General features: G+C 41.8%; 2 protein-coding genes across 5 annotated transcripts in view; one reads left to right on the top strand and one right to left on the bottom strand.

The window, feature by feature from the left end:
- FAN1 (FANCD2 and FANCI associated nuclease 1) overlaps positions 1–21,297 on the bottom strand; it is a 260,180-nt gene that overhangs the window by 185,995 nt on the left and 52,888 nt on the right. The gene's annotated exons all lie outside the window — the stretch shown is intronic.
- The window catches only part of MTMR10 (myotubularin related protein 10), a 45,297-nt gene continuing 24,050 nt past the window's right edge, over positions 51–21,297 (top strand). For both annotated transcript variants that reach the window (XR_010933016.1, XM_067698985.1), the window contains exons 1-6: positions 51–473; positions 1,015–1,075; positions 11,552–11,688; positions 13,474–13,546; positions 14,322–14,464; positions 20,761–20,851. Coding sequence is in view for 1 of the 2 variants with exons in the window: in XM_067698985.1 (XP_067555086.1) it covers positions 414–473; positions 1,015–1,075; positions 11,552–11,688; positions 13,474–13,546; positions 14,322–14,464; positions 20,761–20,851 (565 nt within the window). In the remaining variant the exon portion in view is untranslated. The remainder of the gene's footprint in view (positions 474–1,014; positions 1,076–11,551; positions 11,689–13,473; positions 13,547–14,321; positions 14,465–20,760; positions 20,852–21,297) is intronic.

Raw genomic sequence — 21,297 nt, forward strand, 5'->3', positions numbered from 1 at the left:
GGACCCTGCCGGCCGCCATAGCAGTGCTCCCACCCCCGCCCGGACCGGCCTTTCAAGATGGCTCCCGCGCCCCGCTCCCCCCCGGCGCTCTCGCTGAGGGCCGGGCAGCGGCGCAAGGCGCCAGCCTCGCGTTCCGACTCCCGCGCGGCCTAGAGGCCGGCAGCGGCCGGCCGCCGGCCTGCGCGCTCCGTCTCTCGGGGCGGGGCGGCACGCCGGGCCCCTTCCGGGGATGGGCCCGGGCTCCTCCCCGCTCGGGCGGGCGCTCAGCCGTGTCCACGCCCGTCAGCCCGCCCGGCCCGGCTGGCCGCAGACCGAGCCCGGGCGGCCGCACGGGGAACTCTCAGCCAGCGGGCGTCGGGAGGCGGATCCCGGGCCCCGACCGGGACGGGCCGAGCCGAGCAGGCGGCGGCACCATGTTCTCGCTCAAGCCGCCCAGACCCACGTTCAGGTCCTACCTCCTGCCGCCGCCCCAGGTAAACAGCCGTCTCCCCGCGGCGCCCTCTCCTCGCGTTTCCGGGGAGCCGAGCACGGGCAGGCCCAGGAGACTGCCCCGTCCCCCGTCCCCCGGACCCCGGCGCGGGGAAACCGCCTTCCCGGGAACCCCGCCGGCTCGGTGGAAACTTGCAAAACTCCGCCGCAGCCGTTCTCGGCTTCGAGACGGGACTCCAGGGAGCGATCGGAGTTAGGATTTATTTAGCCCTTCGCCTGGCGACGGTCCCCGTCGTGACCGCCGGCAGGATCGCATCGCCTGTGGGCACTTAGTGGAAGGGGTTACTTACCTGTCGTAAATGTGAACACCTGGAAGCGGCACTGGCGGTTGTAGTATTTTTATGGCCAGACTCTCAATTCCATCACGAGCAGATCCTTACAAGAGTTCGGTAAAAATGTGTAAGAATTTAAGTGGGGGGAATACGTGGCTGTCGCCTGTGTCATCACCTAGAAAATAAAATTTGCTTTTATCTCTCAGGCGGGAAAAAAGTTTTGATTTTGATTTGTTTTGCTAATGTATTTCAGACTGACGATAATATTAATTCAGAACCGAAGATTAAAAAACTGGAGCCTGTTCTTTTGCCAGGTAAACATGAGTGTTCTAACAGATACTTTAGTAATGTGTTTTGGCCTAAGATTATTCCACCAGCTAGTACCATGTGGTTAACTTTCCTCATTTACTTTAAACTTTAGCCACTTAAAAATCTAACGACTGAGGATGGAAAAAAAAAAAAGGATTGGTTAGAACTAAAGGACAGCAACAAAAAGTAATGATTAATTGGTGTTTGTCCTTGAAAACTTAAGCATCGTAGAAAACTGTCAAGAATACCACTACCTTATTTCCTTTTCGTCTCCTGAAATGTTCTTTTTTAAAGCGATCATGAATTGCTTAGGTGGTGAAAGGACTTTTTGCCCTTCTTGTCCATCTGCAATTTCATGCATTCATGGTTAATAATCAGATCACATTTCAATAGTATAAAAAGCGACTTTTATTATGTCTGGGTCTCTATACCAATAACAAAGCTTAGTGAACTTTGAATTACTTACTTGGCAATTGTTTTTTGAAGGTGTCAGCTGTGTTTGCAAATCTTGTTTCAATTTAGAATAGGGCTTCCCAGCAGAGACACTATAGATGTTTTGGGCCTGATAATTCTTTGTTGTAGGGTTGTCCTGTGCATTGCAGGATGTTTAGCAGCATCCCTGGCCTCTACCCCCTAGATGCCAGGAGCACCACCTCCTCTACCTCCTACTTGTGGGAACCAGAATGTCTCCAGACATTGCCAAACCCTTTTGTTAGGGGGTGGGGGGAACCCTAGGGGCAAAATTTTCCCCCTGTGGAGAAGCACTGGTTTAGAACAAAATTGAGGTTAGAAGACCTTAGAGGTAGAGGTAGGAATTGATGGTAAATTGGAGATTAGTTTTAAAGCGTATAATGCATTTATTTGATTGGTATTTTGCGTTGTATAATAATCATGTAACAGCTAGGAAGTCAGTTGTTTAATCTGATTATTAGGGAAAGTAGCCAGGAAAGCCTGTTTTAAACATGAAATATAATCAAATACCAGTTTGTGTGACTACTATCAGTATTTTAAAATCTCAGTTGTTACTTAATGCTAAATCTGATAAAATGATTAGAACTCTATAGGTAGTAATTGAACAAATAGGGTAACTTAAAATTTTGTGCTTTAAAATTTTAAATATTAAGTAGGAACAAACAAATTTAAAACATAAACCTATGGTTCCCTATTATAGATGTTAACTCTTAAAATTGTTTTAAACTTTATTTGGGGAGTTAGTTATAACTATTTTCCCTTTATTTTGTTAATGCTTTTTAGCCAAACAGTATGTACTAAATAATCCTTTGTACTTGTCCTGGAAGTGAACAATAGAATTAATAAGTAACCTTTGCTCCCTGTGTGTGCTCTGTTTTGGTCTTAGTCACTCCAGGCATTTAAACAACCCAGCGGCAAACAGTGCTCTTCCTGAATGAGTGCCTGTGAGCTATTGAACTTTGGGTCCTTTTACCCTGAACAGGCCCTGTTCTTTGATTTCCCCCTTCTGATATTTGATTTGATTTGACACTAATAAACCACATGGTCTTAGCTACAAATGATAGTGCTTGATTTTCTTTAGTTAACTTCTATATTTAAGCTTTGCTTGTGAAATTGTTACAAATATCAGTAAGCTCAAAGAACTTTACATTGAGCGATTATCTTTTCTATAGAATTAACTAAAAACTTACCTTTCTGTTAAAAAGTCAGCGTTTTCTGGGGAAGTTGTAAACCCATTTCCTGACTGTCAGTGGTTTACTTGTCTTAAAAATCATAGCTAAGTCTGGATCCCCTGACCTGTGGTAGCTTTTCTTCATTGGCTCTGTGTGTGCATACGTGATGGCTTTGGCCCCCGGATTCTGTTTGCACCTAACCTATTCCTCACAGAACGTTTAGTCAATGCTAAATTAGTGTGTCTTTGCCCTCCTTCCCCACCCCTTCTGTTCTTACCTTCCCATCCTGGTCTTCCCATGCTCTTCCCGTTCTTTCTGTCAGACCCCCCCCGCCCCCCCTTCCCCCCCCCCCCCCGTCATGGTCTCTGTGCCCTGCTTCACCTCTAACCTCACCAACTCCCGCCAGAACCTCTGTTGCTCCCTTTTCAGCCTGTGAAATCTGGAAGACAAGTGGAGAGTAACTGAAGCATTGGTGATCTATAAGACCTGGGCTGCACTAGGGCTTTGCCTAAGAGGGCTTCATAATATAGTTCTGGCCTTCATTATAGTCAGAAACCAAGAGAAAACTTGGCCAAGTCACCTGCGGCTTTGCACAGGCACGCGAAACAAGGAAGTAATTGTTCAGAGGTATAGTGTTGGATGTTATGCTTTGGCAAAATGCCTTGGGTTCAAGGATATCCTACTTCAGTTGCCCAAAGTTTGAACTTTTAATTCAATAAGCAGATGAAAATTGAAACACAAAATCAATTGTTTATTTGCAGTTACCAAGTGCTCTGTTGAACTTAACGAGGCTGAATTTAAAATGATCTTCAGCTTTTATTAAACAAAGAAAACAGAAGAAATTGACTAGGAATTTAATTTAGATTGTGGTTTATGTTAGTAATATTCAGCTTGCCTGGTTCATGAAACTCCTTGAGATGGAGATTGTATCTAATTCAGTTTTGTGGTACCCAGTGTCCAGCATAGTGCATCGAGATGTTGGTTGAGTGAATGACAGTGAAAGGACCCCTCAGACCACCTGCTTAAATTGTTCCCGTAGCCATGCGTGTGCGCGCACATACACAGACAAACAGACCAACTCTCAGGTTTAGGAGGAAGGGGAAAACTCTTACTTTATGCCATGTGTCTTGCTCTCTCCCAAAGCCACACTTCTCAAGAAAATTGTACCTGAGCCTAGAACTGAAATACAGTGCTCTGTCAAAGCACCTGGCCTTTGCCTAGGCTTTCTCTTCATCTTCCCGTCATTACCTGAATCTCATTCTTTGACGATTGTGTTGTGTGTGTAAAATCACCCCAGTCCTTTTGAAAAGAGGGAGAGTATGAATTCTAAACTGTGTATGTGTGTGTGTGTTCCAGCATATGTTTGTGAGAACAGGTGTTGCCACACTAAGCTTGTGTCTGTTTGGGTAGCTGCTGGGCTGGTGGATCCGTTCACTGAGTCTGTGAGCACCTCCTGGGTTCCTGGCTTCATGCTAGCTGGGAAGGTGCTGGAGGAGGAGTGGGCTTGAATTGCAGCAGGGCTGGGGCAAGCTCCATGCTGCCTGTGGACAAGGCAGAAGACTGTGACCTGGACCAGTGGTTCCCAGATTCTAGTCATGGCCTGGCTGACATCAGATCTGGATGAAGTTTTTATCAGCCCTTGGTCAAATTGAGAAAATTAAGAAAAATGCAGGTTTTTTCCATAAAGCTAAATTGATTTGCTTTAAATTCTGAGATTATGTCCTTCCAGCTTCTTTGGTGTAGATATGTTCTTCTAGTAGTAGCTGTGACTTTAAAAAAGTTTTTAAGTTAGCTCTTGTGTAGTTTCCCTGAATTATTTTTGTAGTATACCTGTTTTGTGGAATCTGAACTGGAAATCACTCCATGAAATTATTGTAATATTATAGGTACAATTTAATGAACACTCACACAGAGAACATCAGTTGTTTTATCTGCCTGGAGTCTTTCCACCATCTTCTGAGAAATGCACCCTCTCTCTTCTGACAAATTCTCCTTCCCCATCTCCACCCAGCCCGGGGTTCTCGTGTGGCCAGCAAAGATGATAACCCACCCCCAGACTGCTAGCATGAGCACAGGTTTGCCTCTGGATGTTTTCAGATTGGTACTGAGGAAAGAGATCCTTTTCTATAGCGCCATCCGTGGCTGAAGCACCAGCAGACTTGTCCAAAAGAATGACGTCACGTGTTGAGAGCGGCAGAGGCAGAACACCGAGGGAGAGTTCTGATGGTCCCATTTTCCTTGAAGTCCAGCTGACACCAGAGCCACAGAATATTTCTTTTTGCCAGGCTAGTTCCGGGCATGTTTCTTACACTTTCAACTAAGATCCTTAACTAATATATGATATAGCTTACAGGTTACTCCTCATGACAGCCCTGTCAGGAAGGTACCAGTTTATCTTCCTTTGACAGGTGAGAAAACTATACAAGTCATAGAGGTTAAGTAACTTGTCTAGTGTTGCCCAGCAAGCAAGGGCAGAGCCAGGATTAGGAGCCTGACTCCCAGGCTATGTCTTTAACCACTAAGCAGCAGGGCCTGCCTGACTGTGCTGACACCAGGGTCCAGATTTATGCTTTGGGATTGGATAGCCGGTGGGTTGGATGTCGTCCTAGAGGGAGTGCTCTAGGTGAGGTAAAAAGAGCTCTGTCCTCGGCTCTGCCTTTTCCACAGCAGACAGATTTGACCCAGCTTGACAAGCAACTTTCAAACGATTTCAGCTGCCAGAAAATGGAATGTCTCGGGAGTCAGTGGACTTCCTGTCTCTGGCCGAGCTGAGCAGAGGCTGGTGGAATGCCAACGGCTTTGTCGTGAGGGGATGAGATTTGCAGCGAGTGGGGCTCAGTGGGCTTTCTCTCTCCTCTCTCTCTCTGGGACATGATTTTTTTTTTTTTAGTATTTATTTATTTATTTTGGCTGCACTGGGTCTCAGTTGCGGCACACGGTATCTTCATTGCGACATGTACACGGGATCTAGTTCCCGACCAGGGACTGAACTCGGGTCCCCTGCATTGGGAGCACAGAGTCTTACCCAGTGGACCACGAGGGAGGTCCCTGGGACGTGATCATTTTAGGGATCTGTGGGGTGGGAGGGGGATGGCCTGAAGTGCTGTGGCCACGGCCTGAGTTGATGGTTGAGTGGGTACTGACTGCTCATTCCGTACTGCTTGGTAGAGGGGGAGCAGCCGAAGAAGAGGGCTTCTGCCCTGAGTCTCAGTTCACTGGCAAGTGCTTCAGTGGAGGAGAGCCGAGGTTGTGCAGGCTTGGAGGAAGGGCACCTGAGCCGCATTTGGGGAGGGCCTGGCAGTCGGGAGAGGACTTGTGCTCTGCCCCGTGGTGCCCGCTAAGACTCAGCCTCTGTGCACAGGTGAGGGTCGGCTCGGCCCTCCCTCTTCCATCTGCAGTGCCAGCAGCACTTCCATTAGGAGATTAACTAGTAGATCGATAATGAATGCGCTGATTGTCCGAGTCTTTTGTAATCAGATCAGAAAAGGATACGACCTAGGGCCATCCGGAAAATGAAAATAGCCATTGTTGGGCAGCTGTCTTGTTTATTGCTTTTTTTTTTTTTTTTACATGTTCACTGTTTGGACCATTTATGTTCTACTGTCCTCTACCTCACTGTACGTCTTATTTCCTCAACTAGATTGTGACTCCCTTAAAGCAGACTGTCTCTTTCAGGTGTTTTTTGTTTTGGTTTGGTTTTTTGTAGATAGGCTTTAGAGATCCTTGTAGACTGAATTTCGTAGTATTTTAACTCTTAGATACCCTGCTTTTGAAAGACAGAAGGCCTTGTAACTGCTCCTTGGAACCATGAACGGTTTATCCAACTGCGGTGTCTTAGCATTGGGTCTGTGCCTCACCTGGACAACCTTCTTCTGAGCGTTTGGAGCTGTCCATTCCTCCAGCGCCTGTTAGAGGACCTCAGGTCACCTCCTTACTCCTGACCTTGCAGCTCCTGCTCAGAAACTCTTCGTGAATCCCCTTAAGGAAAATCCTGCTTAAACCAAAAATAAAATCCAAAGTCTGTAACCTCTGTAGTTTGCTGACACTCACCTTGCTGACCTCTTGCACTGTTTCCCAATGTTGATATCTGCTTCACTCAGACCCAGATGCCTTTTTCCTTATTCAGGCCTTTGTTTTTGTGATCATGTGTTCTCTCTGTCTTAACCCTCATCTGCCTTCAAGATTCTCCTCTGGTTTCTTCCTGAGGTCTGCACTGCTGACCTTCCTCCAGCCCCCATCGTGGGTAGCTCTTACTGGACGTGGTACTTGATTCCATGCTTTTTTGTATCATGCGTGACCCTGTGAGTACCAGGAGCGGCCTCCGATGTCTTGTGCTCATCTTGTACAGAGTTTCAGCTTCCCTTAGTAACTGTTAGGCCACTTTAATTCCCGAAGTTCGCTGCAGCTCAGGTGACACTTGGACTACCCTGGCTTTAATGTTGGAAGTCCTGCACGCCAGGAATCCCCAGTCCCAGGCTGTCTGGGATGGTCACTCACTGAATGTAAAGCCACAGACTGAGCTATGCCTTGGGCCTCTGCACATTCCGTAAGTTAGCTACTGTGTACAGTGAGGCTTTGTCTTAAACTATTTTTCAAGCTAAAATTTATGGGAAAAATTATTTTAATTCATCAAACATGTATTGACTTTCTAAATGTGTAAGGTATTATGAAAGATAATGTGACATAATTTTTGGTTCTCAGGGAGTTAAAAACTTCCCTAGCTATACCATTTAGAGACTTATTAATTTTAATTATATTTCCTTTCTTATTTATCTTTACAGATGAAAGGGTCTTGAGAAAACAAACTTTGATGATTTATTGATTCCTTCCCAGGTTATAGTAGAACGTCTTGGCCCATCATCTTCTAATTTAGACAATTTTTTCTCTGGTGCTTTTTGCATATCCTGCACTGAAGCTCGCTTCCTGCTTTTTCTTTCGTGCGGCTCCTATCGCTTCCTGCCCGTGGTGTGCTGGCAAGTGCCCGGTGCTGAGGGTCCTCCCACATGGCTGGCAGCACACCGCCCTCCTGCCGGAAAAGCCCAGGAGGACAGTCTCTGGGAGCTTTGAAGCTTCAGTTCAAAGTTTCCTCCTCAAGGTCACTAATTTAAAATGTAGCAAGAACCGTCTGGGCGCTCTTCTGTTTCTGCATCTGTCCCCTCTGGGAAGAGGCGCTCTGAATCCCCTGTTTCTCTCCCGCCTGTGAGCTGGTTTCCCGGCCCGCAGGACTGCAGTTCGTGCCTGGCAGTAGCTGAGGACAGTTCCTACCCAGGGTTTCCGCTTTTTTTATGAAGTATGAGCAGAGAGCCGTGCTGCATGATCCATGTATTTTAGAGAATGGTTCCATGTGAACAAAATTTAGTGTCGTCAACTAAAACTCAAGCCAGGTTAACTTGGTGCTTATTTTATTACATGCTTATGATAATAAGAAGTCCCAGTTCGGCATCTCCCCGGAAATGCCCTCCTTTTCTTCTTTCCCTCCATCCCACCCTACTTCTTTCTATCCCCCAGGCCCATTTCCACTGTCCACTAAGAAAGCTATGTAAGAGTTTTCCTTCAAAGACCATAACCCAGTGGGTCCCTATTTTACTGTTGTTGCTGTTGTTTCGTATATTTCTTGTCCATCTTCTTTTCTTTAGTAGTTTTATTTTTAAATAAACTTGGATTTGTAAAAGGGTACAGATAGTTAACACATACTCTTCACCCAGCTTCCCCTAATGTTACTATCTTATAACCTCGATAAATTTAGCTGAACTAAGAAACTAACAGTACTGTTAACTAAGCTGCAAGTTTTATTGACATTTCCCTAGTTTTTTCACTAATGGCCATTATTTTAGCGCCCCTGCCAGGACACCATGTCTCCCTAGTCTCCAGCCTGTGACAGTTTCTCCGTCTTTACTGATGGATGATGAATTCTTTCATCTTGGCTCCTCTATCCTTTTGAAATGTCCTCTCTCTCTTTCTCTCTCTCTCTTTCTCTCTGTCTCTGTCTCTCTTTCTCTTTCTCTCCCCCACCCCCATTCCCCCCTCTCTTTTTCCCTTCCCTACTTTCTGGCATTCTGGAACTATCAGAAGCTCCAGATTCAGTATGTCTTTCTTCTGCCCCAGCCCTGGAGTCAAACATTTCTCCACTGAGTCCTGGTTCATTTTATTGGAGAATGGTATTTAAATACCAAGATCTGAGTGCCGAATGTGGTTTGTTACTGGAGGCGTTTTCAGGAGACAGAGTAGAAAATGAACACATGCACACTAAGCCATGTATGCACACACCTCCCTTTGTTTCTTTACCTCTCCATCTTTGTATATATTAAGATATACCTGAGTTTATACCAATGTCTCAGACTCTAATCTAGCCCCACAGAGTTCATTCACAGATTTGTGCTTAATTTTGCTTTTTTATGATGGAGAATGGGGAGCAGAGCAGTTAGGCCTGGATTTCAGCTTCACTTCTGCTGAGTGCTGTGGCTCATTGGTGAGAAAGGAATCTTTTGACCTGACTGTGGCAGACACATTCTGGGGGAAGGTTGTTGGTCCTCAGTGCTGCTGAGCAGGCCTCCCAAGCTCTGAGGGCATTGTACCATTGCAGGTGGAAAGTGCCTTTCCTCTGACAGGATATGCCTGAGTACTTCTTCCAAGGCTTGTTTCACATAATGTTAAGAGTTGTCACTTAAGCCACCATCTCTAGCACAGAGCTGGGCAAGCTTTTCCTGTCAAGTCCCAGACAGTAAATGTTTGAGACTTTTCAGGCCGTGAGGTCTCTGGTTGCAAGCACTTAGCTCTGCCTTTGTCCTGTGGAAGCAGTCATAGACGGTACATAAATGAATGTGCATGGATAGGTTTCAGTAAAGCTTTATTTACAAAAACCAGGGGGCTGCATCTGGGTTGGCCAAGCCCTGGACCCATTAAATGCCTTCTCCTCCTTTCATCTTTGTCACATTCTCGCTGCCTTTGTGGACTGGATATGTTACATTTGTGCCCTTGGGAAGAGAGTCGGGTTGGTGGAGAAGTGCTGCCCAAGCACGTGCATCATAAACGTGGTTGGCTGACGGCACTAGTGTGGCCGTGTGTCCTGTCCAACAAGCCCTCCATCTCTTCCTTCCCACTGGTAGATTTTGCAGCTCTCTGTGCGTGTGGTAGGCGAGCAGGGGTGGCTCTGGGACAGTTTTCTGACTCATGTGCATTCACCCGCCAGCACTTATCTCCTGACCCTCTTGGCGCGTGGCCGTGTTACGTCACTGGTTTCTGTCTGTCTGGAACCACTCCTGCTCCATTGGTGGTGCTGGTCTGGTGAACCTGGAGCAGTGAAGTGGTTCATTCACTCGGGTGTTCAGCACTCATTGACCAGGCCCCTGCCCCATGCTGAGCCTTTGCCTTGTAACTAAAATGTCAGCATCAGAGAAAAACCAGTCCATTTTTGACCCTCATGGGGCATGTGATCCTGAGGGTGAGACAGGCAGTGGTTTTGAAATATGTAGAGTATGCATAATTGCAGCTGTGGTCATTGCTGGGAATTACAGGTAAATGATGCTGTGATTGAGGGAGTTAATCTAGGCACGGAGAGTTTTTAAGGCATTCCTGAGAAAGCGATTGGGCTGAGGCAGAAGGAAAGCATATTCCAGGAAATGGGCACAGCATGTGCGAAGACCCCATGGATCTTTGCAGTCCGGCCCCTGAGAGGGACTAAAAGGCCAGTGTGGCTGGAGAGGGAGAATGAGGACAGCGGCGGGGCTCAGGGTGCGGGGGGTGGTGGGGAGGAGGGCGGGAGGCTACGTGGAGGAGGCTTGTCTGCAGAAGAGACAATTACTCCATTGGTCTGAGCCGAGAATTTGACATGGGCACGTTTGAATTTAATCCTCAGGTAAATGTTAGGGTTCTGTTCTTAAAACTCGTCTTGTACATTTAAGAACTTTGAATAAAAGTTATTTTTGCAGTTCAAATTTATTATAACATTTTATGTAAGAGAGAGGATTGTTTTGAGACTCTAGTTGCTCTCTGTGAATTGGTGGGTGTTTGGGGCTTGTCAGCAATGGTTCTGTCCATCACTATTAGAGGTGTTTGTACTGACAGAAATAGGCAAAGTAGCACAGTACCCTAACTCTTCTACCATGGACCCTAGAGAATGATTACTTAAAAATGTCCCTGGGTCTGGTTGCATTTTAGAACTTGAAATTAAGGATTAATGATGACCAAGCTTTAAATCAATTGCAGAAAATTATTCTCTTCAAAGAACATTAAAACTTTTGTTTCAGTTTCTTATATTTATTTATTTAGTCTTCCATTTTAACTCTAAAACTATATTTTAAAGTTTTATTGCCAACTAAGTTATAATGTGAGTGCAGAGGGAAATTCAATTTGTCTTTATGGAATGTATGTTAAAATAAATAGATTGCATTATTAATTTTGAGGTTAATACTGCATTGTTTCTCATACTGAATTGTCTTAGGAAGGAATCTAAGATATCGGTTTGGAAGATCAAGTCACATGTTAATAAAATACAAATACCCCATCAAGTAATACTCTGAAGGAGACAGTGCAGCTTATTTCTTCTCCAGGGCGCCTTTCGGTAAATAAATAATGAGAGACAGCATGGCATAGTAAAGAATGCAGACTCCAGCTCAACCCTTCTGGTTGAACCATCTCAGACCCTTAAGCTCTTTGTGCCTCAGTTTCTGTATTTACAAATGGAGCACGATGCCCCATTGTGACTGTTACCGATGTGAGGTCCTGGTTCAGTGTTTCTTCTTATCATCATCATGAAATCTTCCTTCTAGGTCACACAGCGACTGTTGACATTTTTGGTGTGGTTGTAGCTCACACAATGATATGTTTCTTTTTGTAAAGGAGAAATTGTCGTAAATGAAGTCAATTTTGTGAGAAAATGCATCGCATCGGACACAAGTCAGTACGATTTGTGGGGAAAACTGATATGCAGTAACTTCAAAATTTCCTTTATTACGGATAATCCAATGCCATTACAGGTGTGTTTGATTTGTATGCTGTTTAATCGTATCAGGGCTTTTGACTCTGAGCAGTATGTATTATCAATATTATATAAAGCACAGATATGGGAAAATTATAATAAAATTACTAATAAGTGATTAATATAAGTTTGGGAATGTATTATATTAAAATTCAAAATAAAGTTTAAGGAGAATGTTGAGACTTGAGGAGTATAATTAGTGAGATGGTTTTAAGTCACATTGCTGTGTTTATCCTCTGTGATCTTTGCTTATATATCCTTTTCAATAAAGGAGTTATTCTTTCCTTCTAAATATTTTAACCTATCTATAAAAACAAAGGTATCCTTTTTTACTACTCATAAAGAGAAAAAATTATATAGCAAATAGTTTCATAGATGCTGCACATTTTACATATTTTATAGTATCTTTAACTAGTATTTTTCCAAAAAAGTCAAATTCTCATTTCAAATTTCTAGTAGTTAGAATGAAGAAAAATATTGATAAAGTTTTTCTTTAATAACCCTCTTGCTATTTTATATTCTTACTGGAAAACAACAGTTCCATATAATTTGAGTTTTCAAAAAGTCAGTCATGGGCTTCCCTGGTGGCGCAGTGGTTGAGAGTCCACCTGCCGATGCAAGGGACACGGGTTCGTGCCCCGGTCTGGGAAGATCCCACATGCCGCGGAGCGCCTGGGCCCGTGAGCCATGGCCGCTGAGCCTGCGTGTCCGGAGCCTGTGCTCTGCAACGGGAGAGGCCACACAGTGAGAGCCCCGCGTACAGAAATAAATAAATAAATAAATAAAGTCAGTCATTCGTTTGTCTAACTTAAAAATCCTGGACTTTCCCTCAACAACTATTTTCTGTTTTGATTTGTAAAGTGTTATATATACACTTTTACTCCCTAGACCTTTATTTGTAATAGTAATATTTGGATGTTAACTCTAAACTTTTGACTGAAGCACGTAACTATGGATAAGTGTATTTAAATCTATTGCAATCTGTAGGTATATTGAGACTAAATTTAAGGCATTTACAGATACCCAGTATGTAGAGACACAGCTTATTTGGCTGTAAACTTGGGTTTTTCCTTTTATTTTTGGCTTTATTTCAATCTTTGGCTCCAGATTTCACTATAATTGAGACCCATGTACCTGGAATAGCTTAAATCCAATACCACTAATAGGAAAAATAACCCAGTGTCCTACCAACAGAAGGTTAATAGCATCAACAATGTCCTTAGTCTGAAAGTGTGTATAAAAAATGGGTTTAAAAAATAAGCTGCAGTTTGACTAAAGATTTTTATTTTGAGTAGACTTTCTGCTGTAAAAAGTTATTTTCTGCTCTAAAATCTCCATTGTGAAACTCAAGCCATGATTTTACCCATTAAAATCTGATGACTTTGGAGCCCCTTTTTTATATTATTTTAGTGACAGTTTAACCAGAACTAGGTATGCAAGTGTTTGCCTGTGAAGTGATTGACAGTATAATATCACATATCCTGTATGTTATAATGACATTGTTGTATATAACTTGACCTAATTTTATTGTTTAAAGTGTGGGAAGAAAGGTGGAGAGAATGTGAACACAGCATGTGTTTCTCTCTTCCTCCCCTTACTTTCCTACTGAAGTGTGTTCTGTGATAACTATAGCCTTAGAATTGTCATAGCTGCACAGGCAAAAGCTTTTGTTCTTTTTAGAGATGGTCGTTGCAATTTCTTATCACACCTAAAAGTAAGGCTCATATTACCATCGTGAAGTTATTGGGAAAATAATTAACATGAATGTATTTTTTTATTTCAGAAATTCCATTATAGAAACCTTCTTCTTGGTGAACATGATGTCCCTTTAACATGTATTGAGCAAATAGTCACAGGTATGTTTTATTCTTCACTCAGCCCCTAAAAGCTGGTTCTACTCGGGAATTCTTGCTTGAAGAGTTACACCTCTCAAATACTTGGGCTGGAGTTTTATTTCTGTAGGTTTTTTGCTTTTTCCCTTTTTTTTTTTGAGTCCCAGGAAAATTAATCAGTAAATTATTTTTAAATGGAGATATAAAATATATGGCTTTTAAAAAATATTTATTTATTTATGGCTGCATTGGGTCTTCGTTGCTGCGTGCAGGCTTTCTCTAGTTGCAGTGAGCGGGGGCTAGCTACCCTTTGTTGCGGTGTGCAGGCTTCACATTGCAGTGGCTTCTCTTGTTGCGGAGCACGGGCTCTAGGTGCACGGGCTTCAGTAGTTGTGGCACGTGGGCAAAGTTGCTCCATGAAATGTGGGATCTTCCTGGACCAGGGATTGAACCTCTGTCCTCTGCATTGGCAGGCGGATTCTTAACCACTGCACCACCAGGGAAGTCCCAAAATATATGACTTTTTATATTTTCTAGTATTTGTCCTCTTTTTAATTAAAATTTTAATCATTAAATATAGATGGTGGTGGTTTTGTGCAAAGAAATATCTTTAATATCATCCAAAGCAAAGTTAAAACTGATCCCCCAAAGTTCTAGGAATTATACACAAATATGAAAGATTCTAGAGAAGCAGTACTAAGTGGTGGGTGACCTTCCGATTGTTTTCAGTAAGAATTTGTTAAAGTGTACTAAAGAGTGAATATCAAGAAAGGAATTTTTTTATTTTTTTATTTTTTAGTAAATGACCACAAAAGGAAGCAGAAAGTCCTGGGCCCAAACCAGAAGCTGAAATTTAATCCAACAGAGTTAATTATTTACTGTAAAGATTTCAGAATTGTGAGATTTCGCTTTGATGAATCAGGTCCTGAAAGTGCCAAAAAGGTAATCCTGTTAAGTTTTATCATTGATTTTGCACTATATTTACCAGTTGCAGTTCTGTATGGAAGTTCTCATTTCTCAATTGCTCAGTTTTTTGTTTTTTGGTTTTTTTAGGGGAAGTTATTTGATATCTCCTTATGTAAAGTCAAAGCCAGGGACGTTAATAGAACTGTTTCCTTGGACTAGTTTATGACTGCTTTAAAGTATTCTATGTAATTTTTTAAGCAGCTCCTAAAATATGAAAAGCTGTCATGCATATCTTTTACATTAAGACCATTACCAGCTGTTTTTTTTCTTGGTTAAAAAGATTGAAAAGATGGTGATGTATTGTAATTGAGGTTTGTAAGACTTTTAATTCAGTACCTCAGAGCTTTATCAATAAACTAAAAGCTAGACTTAGGTTACATAAGGGTTAGGTAAATGTGTAGTTATAGGAGGGGTCTAATAAATATTAGTGCTTTAGAGAAATTTTAGTGAATTAATTTGATATTCCACACAGGCGGCTAAAAGCTAGGGACTTTTTAATTGGGTTGTTTTTCCCCTGCCTTCCGGGGAATGTTTATTGCAAACTCGTGGAGTAAGATTCAAGGGCAGAAATTCCTCCTTCTTTGATTCCAGATTTTGGGTTTAGCAGAGGAGTGAAGCTGGTGGTCCTAAAGCCCCCCGGGCCAGTCTGTGGTTCAGCAAATGCAGAGAATAGTAACAGAATCTCCGGAAGCCTGCTCTCATGTATCGGGAATAGAGGAACGATGAGGGAGCTTTTGTGCCACCAAAAAGGGGTGCATTTGTTTTCCATGGTCAGTAAACTTACTGCAGTAAATTTTCTGTTGATATCAAAATGTGGCTGTCAGAAAGATCTTAAGGCAGCTGTCTTCTTATGGTTTGGTGAGGAGGTGATAGATTTATTTTTAGAACCAGAGTCAACAGTTTCTTTATAGGAGGGCAAACACGAAATGAATGTCTGACCATTGCAGCTAGGCTATGTAGCAGAATGGTGGTGGGATCTGTGGCTAAACATTTTCAGGTAGAGTGTGTATAACTACTTTCTTCATGCTGCAGGATGGGAAATTCAGCAGATAACTTTTAAGACTACTTTTAGCCATTCAGTTCTGCAGTTGGTGATTTTGGCATTTTACTAACTTGAGATGCCTATTATGTAGAAAGACTTTAGAATTAATTAGGTAGTAGACTGTGTATAAAATAGTTTAGCCAAGTTACTTTCTTGAACTCAGATGTAGTTGTAATTTCATCAGAGCATCAGGAATCTGCTTGTGAAAATGTTACCTTCAGGATGTGTATCATTTCAAGAACAGGGACACCATGGAACTTAGGAGATGGGGTTAGGACACGGTATTTTTAAAATAAGAAATTGATACAGTGGCCCAATATTCTTTTAGAAAGTTGATATCTCTCCCATTTTCTCCTCTATTTTTCAGATGACAGTATTTCAGTCATTGCAAAGCATAATTATCTGGCTCGTTCTTGCACCATCTAGAGTACTTGTTGGTCATGTTTGATGTGTGAGGCAGTGCACTAAGTTTAGTTGAGGAGATAAAGCATGAACAAATGAAAACAACAGTACAAAGTAGCAGCATAAAAGATGTTCCCACATAAATGATTAGCTTCCAAATGAATGAAACACATAACAAGTGCTGTGGAAATTCAGAATATCCCTTCCCTGTTGTTGCTGCTGGTAAGTGCTATAGGGGGCCTCATTGAACCGTCTACTCAAAACAGGCTAGGCTGGTCCAATTTTTTATGCCCTTTCCCAAGACCAGGTTTCTGGCAAAAATTCTTTCCCCACTGTTGTAATATATCAAAAGCAGTTACCTCAGACCCAAAAGAAATACTCTCTTTGTATTTGTACAATCATAAGGGGGGAAATACAGAAAAGAAACAGTGGCATTAAGAATATAAATGGAGAAATTTTTCCCTGATTTACATGTTTTCAAACACAAAGGGTTAAGTCATGTATGGCTGCCAAAGCTTAATGGCTTCATGAGTTAAAAACAAAAATTCTAGCACACCGTGTTATTTCAAGTGAAAGTTTTCATCTAAAATTAGGTAACAATTGGGGAATTACAGCTTGATTCTACCTCCTGGAAATTTTGAATGCTAACTTTTCTCTGGAAATGCTTTGATTTTTGTGAATTGTTTTAAAATGACCAGATGCATGTTCAGAGTTCTCTGGTGGGTAAACCATTGATTATTTTTGGAAATACTGAAAGCAGTTATATTCCTATTTGAATTAATGAAATCTCGGAATGCTAAATTGGTTCACATTTTGTTAAATATTGCTCTGAAGCCTTCTGGTAATCTAGCTGGTGTTTCCTGAGTAGTATTATGACAAAATTAGATGACATTCATCCTCATTATTCTTGGATTGTAAATAAGGATTTTTGGGAAAGGTCTATGTAAAGGAAAAAGGAATTTGGATATCTAGAATTGGACATCTGGCCTCAAAGCAACTTTGAGCCACCATTTCCTTTTGAAGAACCTTTGCTGAGGGGCAAAAGATTGTTTTTAATGATTTATCACTTACATAAAAAAATATATAAAAGATGGTAAGTGAAATATATGCCCCTTGTCTCCACTTCATTCTCAAATTAGTTGGCTCTGATGAACCACTTGTTCAGGCATAGTTTCTAGAAATAAAAATTCAACTCATCTATTTAAAGAACAAGTTGGCCTTTCCTGAATTGCCATTTTTGCCTTTAATCTGAGACTTACTCCTCGGTGGCTTTCAGACCACAGAAATGCAGGAAACCAGTTTTGTTTGCCCACGTGCCAGCACTGGCTGTGTGTTAATCTTCTCCAGTGCTGTGCCCCCAGCTGGTCTGGGAGGAGAAACCACCAACCGTGGGTACTTCTGGCTTCTGTCCAGACAAGAATATCAGCCTTGGTCCAAAAATCACCTCAAAAGTAGTTTACTTTTTTTTCCTCCAATTAAATATTTACCATAATTTAATGTCTTTAATAAAGATTTTCTTCATTTTCTCTGATAGCCAGGCCAAATGAACTATTTCAGGGGCAGTTTTTAAAGATGTAGAGAGAGGTTTTTCTGAAATTTTTTTAACACTTAGGGAGTACATTGTAAAATTAGAATAATTTTACATGAAAATGAGACCTACTTTTTTAAGTCAAACTCTTAGTGATGGAATCTAGGAATGTGGGTGTAGGCTTTTTAAATAGTGTGTACAAAAAAGCTCAAGGAAGAGGACTTCTGGGAAAAAGCTCAAGGAAGAGGACTCCTGGCTTTCTTGATCTTCTCAGAGTGTCCTGCAGTGACAACAGGAATGTAACCCGGATGACACAAGTTGTGTGTACCTTTGTCAGGGTTCCTAGAGGTACCCCGTACTGAGGTTACCTGAGCTAAGTCCTACACACTTGTGGTTACACTGCTAAACAACAGCTATAGTTCAGGCTGTGTCCCCTTCCCCCCCAAAATCAACCATTGTGCAAGTGATTAAACTGAGTTGCTTTCACATTATTACAGTATTTATAGTCTTCCTTAAATGTGGATGCCATTAAATAAGCTCATTTGTTTCCTAACCTTTATAAATGTGAGATTGTGCTATTTTAAGGGCTTTTTAGAAATGGGCTACGTTGGGTTTTGCCTAGCAGATAGTCTTTGTGGCCATAAAAAACATATTCCATCATCAGTGATGTGTGCATTTCTTTTGTGTAAACAAGGCCCATGACTGCTTTCTGAATGTCTCAGAGAAAGTGATATCTAGTATTATTGAATTGGAGCATTTTCCTGACTATATTAGTAACTTATTTTGTGAACTAGTATTTTTAGTGCAGCAGCTGTTAAGCACAAAGACCCTCCAGAAAGCTACTGATGAGATGGCAGAAATGCAGGGGTCTTCAGGGCTTCCTCAGATCTGTGCAGAGAGACCTCTCCTGGTCTCTTTCTCTAAATTATTAACCTGCTCTCTTCTTCCCTCACTGTAACACTGTACATCCTCTTCCCTGCTGGATTTATTTTCCCCTTTGGCACTTATCATTGTCTAATTTACTGTAGTCTTTCCTGTTTCTCTGGTTTAGTGTCTGTCTTCCCCACTAGAATGTAAGCTTAATGAGAACGGGGTTTGTGTCTGTTTGTTCACTCCCGCATCCGTAGGACTTAGGACATGGTGGCGGCTCTGTAAATACCTGTTGAAGGAAGGAGACCTGGTGCCTGCCCTTGAGTAATTGAACTTTGTGGTAGAAGTAAAACAAAGAACCTATGTCCTCCTTTTTATCCACTCTCATGACTATTGGGTGAAGACCTGGAAAGTACCGCTGCATAAGCACAGTTAACTGAAGAGATGCTTTCTATTGGAACTATTGTTATTCAGAGAGAACGGGAGGGTTTCCACAGTCAATACTGTGCAGTTGGCTCAGTCTGGGAAGGCTGGTGAGGACAGACACAGCGTGGTTGGCTAAGCAGCGGGGAAGGGTTTCTCGAGCAGAGTGTGGCCGAGGGGATGGCGAGGACTGAGCGAGACACGATATGTGCTTCTAGACCAGGGACGGCTGAGGGGTGGTGGGGAGGGCACGGGATGGCTGGTAGAGGAGAGCTGGTTTGGTGAAGAATCTAGAATAAGAAGGTTTAATTTAGTATGCAGGTATCTGGGAACCACAGCAGATTATACGGAGAACAAAGTTGTTGGTCAAAATTTGATCTTTGGAAGAGAACCCTTAAGTGTTGTTGATTTTTTTTTTTTTTTTTAAGAATGTAGGGAAACCCACAAAGATGCCGTAAGGCGAGTATGGCTTAAGGTTGTGACTATGATGGTGTAGAAAAATGGGACAAAAATGAAAAAGAATCTTGAGGAAAGTGCAACAAAGCTTATAAACTAAATATGGTGCCCAGAGGAACAGGAAGTGATGAGGACTTTTTCAAGGTGTAGATTTCAGTAGTTTGCTGCTGGAAGAAGTGCTTTAAAGACTGTTGAGCAGGTAGGGGATGGGAATGTAGGTCACTATCTCCTAAATTTCCTCGGTGGGAATCTCATAGAAAGCTCTCCCATAGGCATTACATAAGTTTCAAGGAGCTTTCTTTGTTGTTGTTGTTGTTGTTTTTAGTCAAAACTAAAACTAATGATAACTCTGTTCTCTTAGATGTATGTTTTAATTTAGTAAGACAGGAAACATTTATTCTATAGAAGACTCTTAAAATATATTTTAAACAAGCAACTGACACATACTTACCAGTCAATAGAATTTGCATCAACCCACCCCAGACACCGCTAATTTGACATGGACTAACAATTAACTAAACTTCTTGCTTGCTCACTGTTAAAAGTATATCATTCTGGCTTAATGCTTTTTCTTCTAAATGATGCTTAATCTTTTGAAGTAAGAACATCTATTATTCTCTCCTTGCATATGTCTTCAGTTTCTTCTGTCTTCTTTGCTCATTTAAGAGTGTTTTCTCCCATGGTCTAGTCCAGGGCTTTATGGGCACAGAGCACTATCTTTCATTCTTTCCAACAGCAGTAGAGGGTAATCGCAGCCATGTTTCCACACATGGCCTCCTCTCGAGGCCAGGTGTATGCTAAGGTTATTCATCCTCACCGCAGCCTAGGTATTATCTTCATTGTACAGGTGCGCAGATCGAGGCTCCAAGAGATGAGTTGACTTCACACAGGTTACATGGCAGGTGCTTGGTAGAGCTGGGATTCAAGCCCTGATCTGTTGGATTCCAAAGCCCACACTTTTTCCACCATAGGCATAGTCTCAAACCATTTTATTTAAACAGTTTTTTTGATGTACCTCTTTGAGCCGCCCATGTACTTCTGGATTTCTTACTAATTTTTTTTTGTAAGAAAAAATTGTAGCTTTTCTATTAAGTTTAGATTTTTAATGCATGAGGTAAGAACATTAAAAGTTCATACCTAACAGTAAGCCTTCCAAATTGATGGTATTAAATCATTATAGTCCATAAAAAATGAAACTTCTCTTTTTCTTTTTTTTAGGAGTGGATATGTCACTGCCTTTTTGGAGAATGCTTCATTAGTTTTCAAGTTTTGTTTATCTGAATAAAAGTACATTCCTGTTAAAATTCAACTCAGCAAACACTTACTGAATACTTAGCATGTAGTCACTAAAGATTAAACAGTGTCATGGGGCACAACAATGAATGAAATCCCTGGCATTAAGGAGCTCTTTCACACTCTAGGTCAACAGGAAAACATGGAAATAAGTCTATAATCCCTGCCCCAGATGACGCTCCCACACTCAAGGCCTTATTGTACATTTCATTTAACTAAGTGTGTTGAAATCAATTCTAAATGTAGAATTTTTCCTAGGTATGCCTTGCAATAGCTCATTATTCCCAGCCAACAGACCTCCAGCTACTCTTTGCATTTGAATATGTTGGGAAAAAATACCACAATTCAGGTAAATATGAAAATATTAACTATTGTGACTAACTTTACATTGTCTAAATTTTATTCTTATGTTTTATGAGACGCCTCCAAGTACATGAGCTTTAATGATTGTAGAATTATTAGCTTCATAACTGTTAGAGAAGTAAGCACTATATACTAAAAGAGATAACATTTGTCAGATAACATTTAAAAAGTGACGGGGAAGAACCTATAAGCAACTGTAAACATAGGCTTATGAGAATCATGTTAAGTATTTTGCCTGTAGTCACTGGCTTGTATTTTATGATGAAGGAAGATACCTCTCCCTCCCCGCCTGTTAGTTGGTAACTTGAGTTAAAGTAATCTTATCTTTTAAGAAAACTGGCAGAAAATTAAAAGATATTTGAAACTCATGATCTTTTTTGGCAAGGTGTGATTTCATGCAGAAGCTGAAATGGCTAAACTTTTTAGTGGACT

This window comes from Pseudorca crassidens, chromosome 1, assembly GCF_039906515.1.
Source record: "Pseudorca crassidens isolate mPseCra1 chromosome 1, mPseCra1.hap1, whole genome shotgun sequence".
Lineage (NCBI taxonomy): Eukaryota > Metazoa > Chordata > Mammalia > Artiodactyla > Delphinidae > Pseudorca > Pseudorca crassidens.